The sequence below is a fragment of the Triticum dicoccoides genome, chromosome 2A (genome assembly GCF_002162155.2).
Source record: "Triticum dicoccoides isolate Atlit2015 ecotype Zavitan chromosome 2A, WEW_v2.0, whole genome shotgun sequence".
In the NCBI taxonomy this organism is placed as follows: domain Eukaryota; kingdom Viridiplantae; phylum Streptophyta; class Magnoliopsida; order Poales; family Poaceae; genus Triticum; species Triticum dicoccoides.
The window spans coordinates 763037618-763051394 of NC_041382.1; the positions used below are offsets into that span (position 1 = coordinate 763037618).

At 43.3% G+C, this 13777-nt stretch overlaps 1 protein-coding gene across 1 annotated transcript; it reads left to right on the forward strand.

Moving 5' to 3' along the window:
• The first annotated feature begins 755 nt into the window (after positions 1-755).
• LOC119358370 lies at positions 756-4930 on the forward strand. Its single transcript, XM_037624946.1, has 5 exons — positions 756-910; positions 964-1934; positions 3653-3790; positions 3976-4101; positions 4481-4930. The coding sequence occupies exons 1-5, from the start codon at positions 756-758 to the stop codon at positions 4669-4671; spliced, it is 1581 nt and encodes a 526-aa protein (XP_037480843.1). The 3' UTR covers positions 4672-4930.
• The last annotated feature ends 8847 nt before the right edge of the window (positions 4931-13777 follow it).

Below are 13777 nucleotides of genomic sequence, written 5' to 3' on the forward strand. Positions count from 1 at the left end.
TTGCAAAATTAGTTTGATTCAACATTTTTGGTGTCACTAAATGTGCATACATCACATGATTCTGCCACGAGACGAGCTAGATCAAGCTCGTGCGTCGTCGGATGTGCTTCCATTTGGGCACAGTTGCAAAATACTAGTGGTTGGGGTGCCATCTGGTGGCACCGCTTGAGAGAAAGTTGTGCACACATTTTCATTTTGAGTCCTCGCCTTTGTCTAAAAAAACATCTCAGAAAAAAAAATCCTCACCTTGATCTGAAAAATGAAGTAAAAAAGAAAAAGTAAAAAATTGCCACAATAGCCTACTAGAGAGCGCCACTTTGCATAACCCTCCATTTAAAAAAATACCAGAGGTCCTCACCTCCATCTAAAAAAATATATTTAAAAATAATCTCACCTTCATCTAATTTTTTTCAAAAGATTTATCACCACGGCCAACCAGTTTGCGTCACATGGCATAGCTTTTTTTTTGAGACAAACATGGCATAGCTGGTTGGTCGCCCTTCACGCATAGCGTAATGGGTTTAATTTTCGGGTTCAGAATTTGCGTTCTGTGAAGACGACAGCTTGAGTTTTCGGCCCGCAACACTAACACTTTCAGCCCACAGAACAATTTATCCCAATTTTATGTAGGCCGAAGTTGTATTCTGCAGCCCATTTATTGCTGTCGGCCCACTTACGCAGTACACACTGTGTCGTGCGGACTCCTACAGAGCAGCACACAGCCACACACACAGCCGCCGCCGCCGCCAGCACCGATGACGGAGAGCGGCCGGGAGATGGCCCTGCCGGCTATCCCCGACGAGCTCCTGGCGGAAATCCTCCTCCGCCTTCCCACCCCAGAGGACCTCATCCGCGCCTCCGCCGCCTGCGTCTCCATCCGCCGCCTCGTCGTCAACCGCGCCTTCCTCCGGCGCTTCCGCAAGCTCCACCCTCCGCCCCTCCTCGGCTTCGTCAACTACAAAGGCTTCCGCCCCGCCTTACCGCCTCACCCCTCCGCGCCGTCGCCCGCGCCGCCGACTTCGACTTCGCCTTCCTCCCCGCACCTGCCTTGGACTGGTCCGTGCGGGAAGTCCGCGACGGCCGCGTCCTCCTCGACAGACCCTGCCGGCACGCCGGTGATGGGCTCGGATCCGTCTTCAAGGAGATGGTGGTGTGCGACCCCCTGCACCGGCAGTATCTCCTGCTCCCCCCGCTCCCCGGTGACCTAGCCATTTCGATTGTTGTCGCGCTCGCGATTGAAGGGCCGTGCTTCGGCGAATCCTTCCTCGCCCCTCCCGGCGACGACGAGGAGGCAGCTGCTACTACTGAGGGGACGTCATTCAGAGTGATCTGGATGACGCTGCTCCAAACTAAGCCGATGGCCGCTGTCTTCTCCTCCGGCACAGGGCAATGGCAAACCCTGAGTCGGAGTGAGCCGTTACCTGGCTTTTTGTTATCCACGTGGAAGTTTTGGTTCGTGTCGCGCCATTACGCACATGGTTGCTTCTACTGGGTTTCAGGTACCAGTGAAAAATTGCTCGTGCTTGACATCCGGACAATGGAGTTCTCCATGGTTGACCACCCACCCTGCGCCAGATTTTCGGGCGATGAAGTGGCCATCGTCGAGGCAGGCCAAGGCATAACTCCGATGTTTGTGCCTAAACCGGACACATCTCGCCTAATTTATACTGTTTGGCGAAACAATGGTGGGAGTTCCACTCAGTGGCAAATGGAGAATGAGCCATTCTTGCTGGATTCTGGGTCCGTGATCAAGGGTGCGGTGGGTAGGCACTTGCTCCTATATTATGTTGGAAGCTCGTCAGTTGAGCGAGGTTGTTACACGCGGGACGTCGACACATTCCAGCTTGAGAGGGTGTGTGGTGCATATCCCGACCCGTCAGAAGCATATTGCAACTTCCCACCGTCGTTATTATCGTCGCCGACAGTGTCAAGTGGTAAACTTTCTGTTGTATGCTAGTTACCTTCTTCCTTTCATAGTTATTACTATCACATAGATTGTCTGATCTTTCTACTCCCTCGTCCCATAATATAAGATCGTTTTTCAAGCTATGTTAGCTTGAGAAACGATCTTATATTGTGGGACAGAGGAAGTAGTTTCTTACTGTGCTCAGTAATCATTATTTGCAAGGTTAAGTGGTTATTGGCTTTTTGTGCTTGTGGCAAAGCTGATCAAGCTAATTGTTATGTTTGTCTGTTCTATTTGCCATCTTGTACACTAGGAGTAACTTTTTAGATGCATCATAAAACCGTAGAAAAGCACCGGATGGTGCAATACCTTTGCCATGCCTTTAACCCTTTCTGCAACATGCATTGTTTTCTTTTGGTCCATTACATCTAAAAACCTTGTCACTGGGCAATTTCTTTTCATCCTATCCTGCATAAATGAAGCTCTTCCAAAGTCATCAAGTCAATCCATACAACCAGCTGAAATTTGCTGTCTGAATTAGTGCACTTGTCTCAGAGAACTACTTGCTACAATTCTAAATTTTGGTATAAATTTTCTGCACATCTTTTTATCTCCTTAGGCCTTTGGACTTTTGAGAGCTGCTGAGAGTATTGCAAACAGAGCATAATCCAGATATTTATGTTGTCTTTTACCAAATATTGTATGGCACTTGGATTAGGTTTAAAATAATAATTGTAGTGCACACCCTCCATTTCATTGCTTAGTTCACCACTGCCTGTCAAAACCCAACTTTGTTTGCCTGCATGCAGATGTAACCTTTTACATTTTCCCCTGTTGTCGGTGCACTTTTGTGGTTCTTGCTGTCATTAGTCTGTCAAATTGACACCTCTTTGGTATTGAATCATTGTACAATCAAGATACCGTCTTTGATGCATACTGTTGCAATGGAACCTATGACTCTTCTGCCCGATTGCCATGGCTGCTTTTTATGTGCAAATGTTATTTTTTTTCTTTTCTCCTTTAATCATCGTCCTCACCTTTATGCATATGCTCCCTTTAATTTTCTTCCTTTGAAGCATGGAAACGCACAAATTGAAATTTCCCTGGTTGTAGCATGATTGAGCTTGACTGTACTAGTATCATCAACAATTTTTTTTACTGAACTTGGTTGAGTTTTGTGAGTGCTCGATTGCTGGATTTGACATGGGGTTCTCTCTACATAAGTTGCCTGCTGCAACTTTCTTAAATCTCAGTGACATCACTAAAGCTTTTCAATTAAAAATTAAAAATTCACCATCTCATCTGAAGGTCACTTCACTATAACCTACCTACAGACTATTAATGGTGCACCATCAAAGAGAGTAAGCTATCTAAACACAAAATTCTACGGACCTAGTTTATTAATTTTCTAACCCAAACAAAGTTCTCTGTAAACATGTTTTTCACAAAATGGATAGCGAAACCGGTTTTCCTAGAACTCAGCTAAAAACTCGTTCTCTACAATATCATCACTAATCCTCAGTATCCAAACGACCACTAAATCTCAGTCACATTACTAAGCTTTTCAGTTAAAATTCACCATTCTCATCTGAAGGTCATCTCGTATATTACCTACCTACAGACTATTAATGGTGCACCATCAAAGAGAGTAAGTTCAGCCTTAGTAATGTGCAATATTAAGTGAAAATGTCAGACAACCGAAAATTAGCAATAGATCCATTTAATGGTGTATCCTTGTGCATGCAGGCACACGCCATGCTGACGCCCAGGGAGCGGGGGATGATGTGCTGGCGCCTGAACTACAGGAAGCTGACCCTGGAGGCGTCCAAGGACCTGTTGTCGCAGCAGCAGCCCAAGCTCTGAACCGCTTGTTCGTCGTCGAAGGTCAGACAGCCATTCTCATCTGAAGTCCACTCCATATATAACCTTAGCTACAGACTAATAGTTGTGCATCGTAAAGGGGGTAGGCTCAGCCTTACTGCTTTAGTAGTGTGCAACTGTAAGTGAAAGTGTCAGACAACCAAAAGTTAGCTACAGCTCCATTTAATGGTGTATCCTTCTGCATGTAGGGACACGCCATGCTGATATCCAGGGAGCAGGGGAGCCTGAAGTACGAGAAGCTGACCCTGGAGGCGTGCAAGGACCTGTTGTCGCAGCAGCCACCCAAGCTTTGATCCCCTTGTTCGTCGTTGAAGGTCAGACAACCATTCTCATCTGAATGTCACTTCATATATAACCTAGCTACAGACTAATAGTCGCACACCATAAAAGAGAATAAGCTCAGCCTTAGTGGTGTAGAATATCAAGTGAATTTGTTAGACCCCGAAAATTAGAAATAGCTCCATTTAATGGTATATCCTTATGCATGGAGGCACACGATTATTAGCCATAATCACATGAAAGCAATATACGGCTCACGATTTCCATACCCCCATTACAAATCCTGATGCACCTTTTGGGCCAACCGTTAAGTGGTGCGAGACAAATGAAATCTAGCAATAGCTCCATTTTAATGGCGTGTCTTTTTCTCAAAATAAATAAATAAAATTAATAGGGTGTCTTTGTGGAATGCAGGCACACCCCATGCTGATGTTGTCCAGGGAGCGGAGATCGATGTGCTGGTGCCTGAACTACGGGAAGCTGACCCTGAAGGCGTGCAAGGACCTCTTGTCGCAGCGGCCGCCCAAGCTCCAGACCCCTTGTTGGTCGTCGAGAACGATGACGATGCTGAGGCGGGTCACGGCGGTGCAAGGAGGAGGCGCTGAGGTTCGGGCTGGGGCTGGGGCTGGACCTGCGGAGGTTGCAGAGCCGTGTAGGCGAGGTGGAGACTGCGGCGTGTCGGGAGGCGAGGGGCCAGAGTATGTGGTGGTAGAATTGTAGCTAGATGGAGCGAGCAAGAGTGACTCCATGCATCCTTTTTGTAAAGCTTACTTGTTTGATCTTGTGCCGTGCTGGTCTCTGCTTGCTCTTTCCTGTGCAACTGTGGCTTGCGCATTGTCGTTTTTGTTGTGATATCAACTCAGTCAGCCGTTTGTTTCGAAATGATGGATGTTCACTCATAATTTTAGGTGTTGAGCCGAGTTACTAACAGGCTATCGTGGATGTGCTTCTTTCTTTCTGAATTATTATCTGCTCTATTCATAAACTGAGCAATAAACTGAACGTACAGACAAGAGAGCTAGGCTGAACTTGATCTTTAGAAGTAACCGACGACAGTAACATGAAATTCATCTTCATAGACTTCATCCTCATCTGAACTCATGCTCGGGCATGCTCACCGTAGCCACGCCTGCTCCTCTGTTCCATTTCCAATATTAATGTGATTTTGTTCCATTTCCAATATTAATGTGATTTTGTTACACTTTATGCGCCTTCCATCCCAAAATAAGCGTCCCTGATTTAATACAATTTCATACTAAATCAGCGACACTTACTTTGAGACGGAAGGAGTAGTATATTAGGTTGTGTGTTGTCATTTAATTTGCTTGTGTAAGTGATATGAGATGATTTACAATTATACTAAGGACATCTCCAACGCGTACCCTCGAACTGCTGCAACCATCTATTTGCCATCCAACGCGGTACCCCATCGGTTCATGGATCGGTCCGGTTGTCCATTTTCCCGCAAACCGGGCGCAAATAGGGGGCTCTACGGGAGTCTTGACCACTGCCCCGCACGTGTCCATCTCGAGCCACCGCCGCCTGGAACGGTAAGTGCGGCGATAGCCAGGGAGGGCCGGCGGCCAAGGAGTTCCTCACGGTGGAGGCCGCCGACAAGGAGTACATGGTGGAACTCCGCCCCCAGTACCCGGAGTTGGTGGACGCAGAGCGGCAGCGGTTGGCCGACGAGGCGGTGGACGGGGCAGTTGTTAACATCTCCGACGACGAGGAGGAGATCGACGTCCAAGAATGGCACCGCATCTTCCCCAACATTATTGACGACGGCAGAGGGCCGGACCGCAAGATCGGTGGTACGAGGCAGGCACAATGAATAGCACTGTATAAGAAGAATTAGTTTATGTAGAATCTATGTTGAACTTTAATCTAAGTAGAATCTATGTCTAGCTTATGTACTCCCTCCGTTCTTAAACGAGTGCACTTTCAACTTTGTTGGAAAATCAATTTTTTTATTTATGTTTGTACGTATTTATACAATAATACATCAGCATTTATGCCATCAAATTAGTAGCATTAAATTCATGATAAAATATATTTTTATTATATATCTATTTGGTTTCACTAATATTTATATATTTTTACACAAACTCGATTAAATTTTGAGATAGTTTGACCCTCCAACAAAGTTGGAAGTACACTCGTTCAAAGATGGAGGGAGTAGAATTTTTGTTGAGTTTAAGCAGAAGTTTAAATTAAGTAGAATCCATGTTGAACTTCGGTTGAGTATATGTAGATTATGTCAAATTTCGGTTGTTTTAATCTAGTCTATGTTGAATTTTATGCGCCTTTGATTTTTACTATGTTATATATGGGGAATTTGATTTTCTTTTTGCCACAACTTACTTTGGACTTTGACAATTTGCCACTACTTACTTTGTAATTGATTTTTTTGCCACAATTTAGTTTGGACTTTGATGCATCCGCTCACCTCTAAGGATGGCAATTTTACCCACGGGTACGGGTACCCGCGGGTACCGTACCCGCATGGGCAGGGTACGGACACACTTTTATACCCATGGGTAGGACCCATACCCTACCCGTTAAGTGCATGGATAGGATACGGGTATAGCCTTGTACTCGCGGGTATACCCATACCCTGCCCTCTTGTGAACTAATGTTAAGTTGTCGTTAATTAATCATTAACTTGTCATGTGACTTGTCTACTCCTATTGACTTTTGAGTATGTTGTACTCATGTACTCCCTCCATTCCAAAATAGATGACCCAACTTTGTACTAAAGTTAGTACAAAGTTGGATCATCTATTTTGGAACGGAGGGAGTACCTGTTATTGAGCTGAGATAATTGTTTTTTTATCAAATGTGCTATCAATGAGTGTAAAAATGTGAACAACTCGTGTACTATTTGTTCTACCCGCCGGGTACCCATCGGTTATGGGTACGGGTAAAGTTTCATACCCATGGGTACGGGTATGGGTAGAATTTTTGTACCCACTGACTATACGGGTATGGGTATGGTATTGCTCTACCCTGCCCATACCCTACCCATTGTCATCCTTACTCACCTCGCGCCCGCCACCGACGTCGTGGACATCTCCGACGACGAAGATTAGCTAGAGTAGTTCTTAATATGTAGTATGTATGATTTTTTTTGCATGCTTTGTATAGATCTAGGGGCTGAAATATGAGAGACTCGGATGTAGAGTGGCTAATTTGAGATGTGATCGATCACTGTTCGAGGGCATGTCCGGTCGTATCCGCAGGCGTTTGATATATCAGATTTGTAAGTTCGGTTGCAGATCCTCTTAAGTAGTTAAAGGTTGGGATACATGGAGGAATAAGGGAAACTACTAATCAATCAATGCCAAGGACTAAGGCAGCTTGGATGGCCGTTCTTTAGGCCAAAACCAGAGAAAAATACGGCTCTGGATTGTTTCTCCCCTCCAGCTAGAAAAACATAGTTGGTTGGTCGTTTAGGCCGCGTTTGGTATGGTTGTAATTCAATATACGCGTATTTAACTTTCGGCTGTAACTTCCGGCCAATAGTTATTTTGAGCCGGAAACCAAAACGACCGGCGGAGATATCCAACCATAATAGACCCCTTATACTCGTGCGAACTATACAAATCCGGCGACCATACGGGTCTGGTTTGTTTTTTGGGCTAGATCAGAGCCCGTATAGTCGCTCGTGCGTAAAAGATTTTACGGTGGCCCGCAGAGGCGGAGCTAGAATTTGAACATAGAGGGGACGAAGAGGAAAATGGACGTGCACCAAATGCAGCATCACCGTATATCAATTCTTAAATATAGCATCGATATCATATAAACAATTACAATATTTGTTTTATAATTACATTAAAATAGCTACAGTTTTTTTATTGGCTTAGATGTATATCTACGCACAACAGGCCCATCAAACCATCAGACGTAAACTCTGTAATGATTTCACTCCTAAATTTCATAGTTTTAAATAGCGGGTTACGCCTCTTAGACAAATGGACTCAATTGTTTATTATTGGTGGTCTCTTCTTCTTAACACTTTCTAGTTACTACAAAAACAAATTTACTATTTGTAATTGATTCTAACTAGTACTCCCTCCGACCATAATATACGATCATTTTGCAAGCTGTTTTAGTTTGCAAAACGACCGAGCAATTAGTTTGTACTCCCTCAGTTTCAAAATAGATGACCCAACTTTGTACTGACTTTGTATTAAAGTTAGTATAAAGTTGAATCATCTATTTTGAAACGGAGGGAGTATAATCTAAATGTAAATATATCATACTATGTAGCATACCTTAGGTTGAGATTAGACAGATCCACAAATTTTGATGTAGGAGCCGAGAGGAGGAGATGTTTGCCAATTAGTAGATCAGCTTGTGGAGTTCTGGTAAACTCGTATCAGACGTGCGGAATCTGCACCTTCGTCAGTCAGGTCGTCAATGATGCTCGTGCGACAGGTCTGCCGATCGATTAAGCCCTAGCTGCGTGGCGGCGGCGGGGACGATTGAGGATGGAGTCGAGCAAACCGATGACAAAGCGGTGTATTGTGTCTGTATTGGTCCAACCGATCGATAAGTAATATGCAGACCAGCAGATCACGTGGCCCTGTGGGCTGTAAATTTTGGGCTTGGGCTATTTGAAACTACTAGATATCGTAGAGGTCAGGCCTACGTGTTTGCTAATGGCCGGATACTAATAATTTGTTTCTGAGAACCATCCTCAAAGGCCTTTATTCATTAATTTGACGGTTTACATCCGATTGCACCAAGGCAATCAATGAAACAGGAAAAACATCAAAAGAAGTTACATTCAAGGCACTCACAAGGCTCTCTCTAGCACACCAGTGAGCAGCCTCTTTGGCCTCTCTACTTATTGTGAATTCAACGCGAAGCAGGCAACATGGTGCCGCAAGCAGGAGGAGCAAGACAAGAAGTACATCGACCTTGTCTCCTCCGACGATGATGAGTGAGCGTCGTCGTCGCCGCCGCCGCACCCGAAGAGCTCCGGTGACCTTCACTTTGGCCTAGTTTAGGGTTTGGCCGCACCACAATGTAGTATGAATGTAGAAATCACAATATAACTATCGAAATGTACCTATGATCAAACTATGAATGTAGTATGTGTTCTTCATTTTCATCCAGGAATGCTTGTTTTTAAAATTTATGGTTTTAGATATGGGCTCTGTTCGGCTGTAGAAGATTTCGCCCCTCAAATCTCTAATTCATCGGCCCTTATCTGCGATATAAGGGCAGCTGATATACATGGTCTGCTGGAGATGCTCTAAGAAATTAGCGTCTCCAGAGATCCTTATTTTTTCCGACGGTATTTCGTTGGTGGCCCAGTAAGACTGTATCTTAATACAGGCAGAAAGCCAAAATGGCCATCGAAGCGGGGCCTAGAATACTTGTTGCGGGCACATTTTTGCAAAAAGAAAAAAAAAACCTCCACTTTGTATGGACAGAACCCGCACAGTGGACTGAGATCCAGTGACTTGCCTACTGCAAGTCATGTTGTAACATTCCCCCATATATTAATCATCTATTTAAGATCCAACGCTTGACATTGGCCCAAGTAAAACAACGATTGAGACTTGAGTTTTTTAGGTAGCCGACAACACAAACAGCATGAGTCATTCTTCAGTCCATTACAAATAGAAACAATGGCAACCAAGGTTAAAAACCAACAGTCCTATATATTATTCTGAAACTGCACAAATTAAAATCACTTAGCACTCTCTTTCTTTGTTCATTCGGCACTTAAATTTGAGAAAAAATAATACCGAGAGCACATGACTACAACTAACGCTGCTCGAGATTGAAATTCACACTTAGCACTTGTACTCGAGCAAATTATTGGCTGCAGCTAGCAGCACTCAACATTGGATGAGAGATATCCATATTATCGAGTTTTGTAGGTGTGAGTGGTGGTTTTGATTGGCTTGATGTATGTTCTTGTTAGACCTATGTATTCATCGATTGATGCAGAGGCCGGGGGTTTTAACCTCCTTTTTCCCCAAAAAAAGACACTCAACATTGGAATCCAGACTTCGCAGTAGTAGTACTCAAGAGTAGATCATAGACTACATCCATTCGAGTTCTAAAATGTGCTACATGTATTTTTTAAATGTTCATCGTGTATTAAAAGAATCATCACGTGTTTCAAAACAATTTATAGTATTAATAAATCTTCATTGTGTATATTAAAAATGTTCATCGTGTATAGAAAAATGGTCAGCATCTATTTAACAAATTCTCGAAGTGCAATAAAAAAGGTTCATCTTGTATAAAAAGTATTCATAATGTATTAAAAAGATTATTCGTGTATCAAAAAGTCATGTTTAAAAACATCATGTATTTAGAAAAATCATCGTGTATTGAAATTTGTTAATAGTGTATTTTAAAAAAATGTTCGCATCTATTACCAAATCATTCATTTTCTTTTAGAAAAGGAGGATGATCCCCGGCCTCTGCATCTAGGCGATGCATGCAACCATTTTATTAATTATTCGCAAGACCTTGCAAAGTAATACATCAGGCAGTCTGAAGCAACATCTGCGCTACTCATATTCACTTGATTAAGGGATGCCGATAGTCCGTGCCTAATACCAAACAGACATCACACCAAAATCTAACATCTAAACCCGGAGGCCCCAAACAAGCTGCATTGATGGGGCACACACCGGTCTAGTAAAACTAGTTTGTCCGGTAAACACTTTCTTGGATTTTTGGCAGTTTTCTACTAGTGATTTACCTCACCATCATATCATAAGAAAAAGGGAAAGAAATTTCTTGTGTTTTTGATAACATATTGTTTCTATTATACATTGGCCATGGCAGATGGCAGAGTATTGAATCATGGATGCTTTTCTGGCTTCTCTAGCATTAACCAGGTTTGAAACTGGACTGAATAGTCTTGCTGCACCATGCACGGTGAAGTTAAGCAAAATGACTACTCTTTTCTGTCTTTGTGAATGAACGTTCTTGATTGCATTCTTGTTTGGTTGTTCACAATGACAGTAGGTTCTCAAGTAGGTTTTCACCGTCTTTGACAGAGCAGAGGAGCAGTTCGTCCAATTCGACTTCAATCCAAGCAGAGGAGAACAGAGGACCAATAGAGGATCGAAGAATGGCACAGGGATCAGCAGGAACTGATCATGCACTATGTACCAAGCACAATAATACAACCATTCCTGCATCCATAGCCAGTAACCGTAATAACCATCATATCATTTTGATTACGAGCATAGGCAGCGACAATAAGCTGGAGTTTTGACTGATGCCCTATCCATAGCTCATATCGTCTTTCTCCATAGGACCCTGCTTGTAACTAAAAATTCAGAAACAAAAACAATGGCATCTTGACTGTTAGGGGAGGGAACATAATTCTTCATGTGCATGTATGCATTGCATTGTATAACTAGAGTAATATTTTACACAGACTTCACAATTTCAGCTTGACTCTCAGTCTTAGGGGAGGGGAGGGCCATAATTCTTCATGTTTGTATAATTTCTAAGAGCAGCATCTCTTCGGAACCCAGCTGAACTAAACCGAAACACACTTGTTCATGTGCACTTTAAGGTTGCAAGCAGCCGCCGCAGGGTGATGACGGCCCTCTGCCCCCAGGTCTTCCTTCGGTGACCTGTTCTTGATCAAAGAGGAATAAGCAACTCCAAAGGCCGAAGAAGCCATGCTCCTCCAGGTGGAGGCACCTTGTCAGCACACTACTCAGGTAGAGGAAGCACACTCTGCTCGACCACAACCAAATCACGTTGGGATTGTGGAGAGACCTCATGCTGGTAAGCAGCCCTCCTAGCATTGTTGGGGTAACTCTTCGTCTCCCTTACTCATCTCCTGCACCATGTTATCCTTGCACATGAAAGATCCAAATTCTTCAAAGGCCAAACAACTGTAATGGTCCGAGAAGCCAAGTGTCAGGCCCGCCTTGCTTCGGGACACCTCCGTGCGTGCTTGAGTATATAAGTTGAGCTGATTGATGGTTGAATTGGTGAACTGAACCTCAGCGGTCAACATACACTGCATGTCTAGGGAGCAAGTGATGTCCTAATCTGCTTATCGAAATTGGAGGCCCAAACATGCACATGATCGACATCTGAATTACATCAGTTCTACTAGGCAGGGATTTTCCACCCCGTAGATGATGTTCTTGTAACATCATATCTCAGATATGCGGCTATTCGATCCATCAACATCATCCGACGAAAGCACCAAAGTGCCAGGTGGGCGTCCGAGCCCGATCCATGCTCTTGTCCGCTTCTCTTCCCCGGACTTAAGCCAGACCCTCCAGACTCGCACTCTCACGCACCCTTCAGTTGGGCTTCTGATAGCGAATTACGAGACTGAGGACAAGTTTTAGATCGTAACTTAGGAAATACCCCTTTGCCAACTAGATGATCTCTGTTTGGAATGGTGTTAGAACAAAGGTATCCTAGACTGCCCTGATCATGTAACCAAAATCTAAATATCCTTGAAACATGATCCATATAATGTTTCTGTTTCCCAATATACCCAAGGTGCTGCTGATACCATTGATGAAATTTCGGATGTTGATACCTCTGCTGGCATGATCATCAAGGTTCGGCTTTGCCTTATCTCTTAGGAATCTGATGTTTTTGTTGGTAGAGTTCCTTGCCATGTAGTCAAAAAGGATATTGAACTGAAATATTGAGAAAGAGTCTGGATCGAGCCCGGGCTTGGAGTCGGCGAGCGCAAATCCCACTTGAACCAGGTCGCCCTTATCGGCGATCCTTCGGTCTGCTCCTGGGTGCTCCCCACAAAATTGGGCCAGTTGTAGCATGAATGGACATTTTATGCCAAATTTTTATACTTATTTAAATAAATTGTATATTATCATAGTTTTGTAATATACCATGATATAGTTTTGATGGGCATAATTTTGTATTATTTATCTATCATAATTAACCGCATGACAATCTTGCTAAAAAATATTAATAATGTGAACTTTATATAATTGAAATGTATGTCAATGATTTTTTTGCTTCAGCTAAATTTGAATTGTATGATGTATTTACTGCCATTAGATATCATGTTAGATAATTCTAAACCATACACTATAACAAATATCTAAACAATAGTTTCTAGTGTATTACTAACTAAACATATCCATAGAAACTTTTAGCCCATGATAAATGTTTTTGGAAGCTAGTTCAATAATAATTGGACAACATGGGCAAAAAATATAGTTGATTCTATTTTGCGTGCATACGATCTAGTAATTTGATATTCTTGTTTAGAGTGCACTGGGTTTGACATGGTGCATGCCTAATATAGTATAGTGGGGGGTTTACTGACTCCACGAATGAGTTTCAAGCTTTTTTTAAAAGCAAAGACGAACCCAAATACACATGAAAATTGCGCAGACTATCTCATCACTGTCCAAAATGAGGGGTGCCCCTATTCATTCATGGATCATCACATGCCTTGGATCTTGACCCATGCATCTATTCGTCGGCCCAAGTCTTTCAAGGTTAGTGTTGATCTAGAAGCGAAAACACGCTTTGCCACGCTGAGATATCAGTGACAATGTACATGCCAAGAAATCAAAATAGAATCGTTCAAAGCGTTTCTGTAACACAGGTTCCATGGAAGTGAACATGAGGATGTAGCCAGTTGTGTTGTCATCTTTCTTAGTGGCCCAGACAGTTGCAGAGCTAGACAAGATGTTCAGGGGGCGAAGTACACAATAAGTTTTT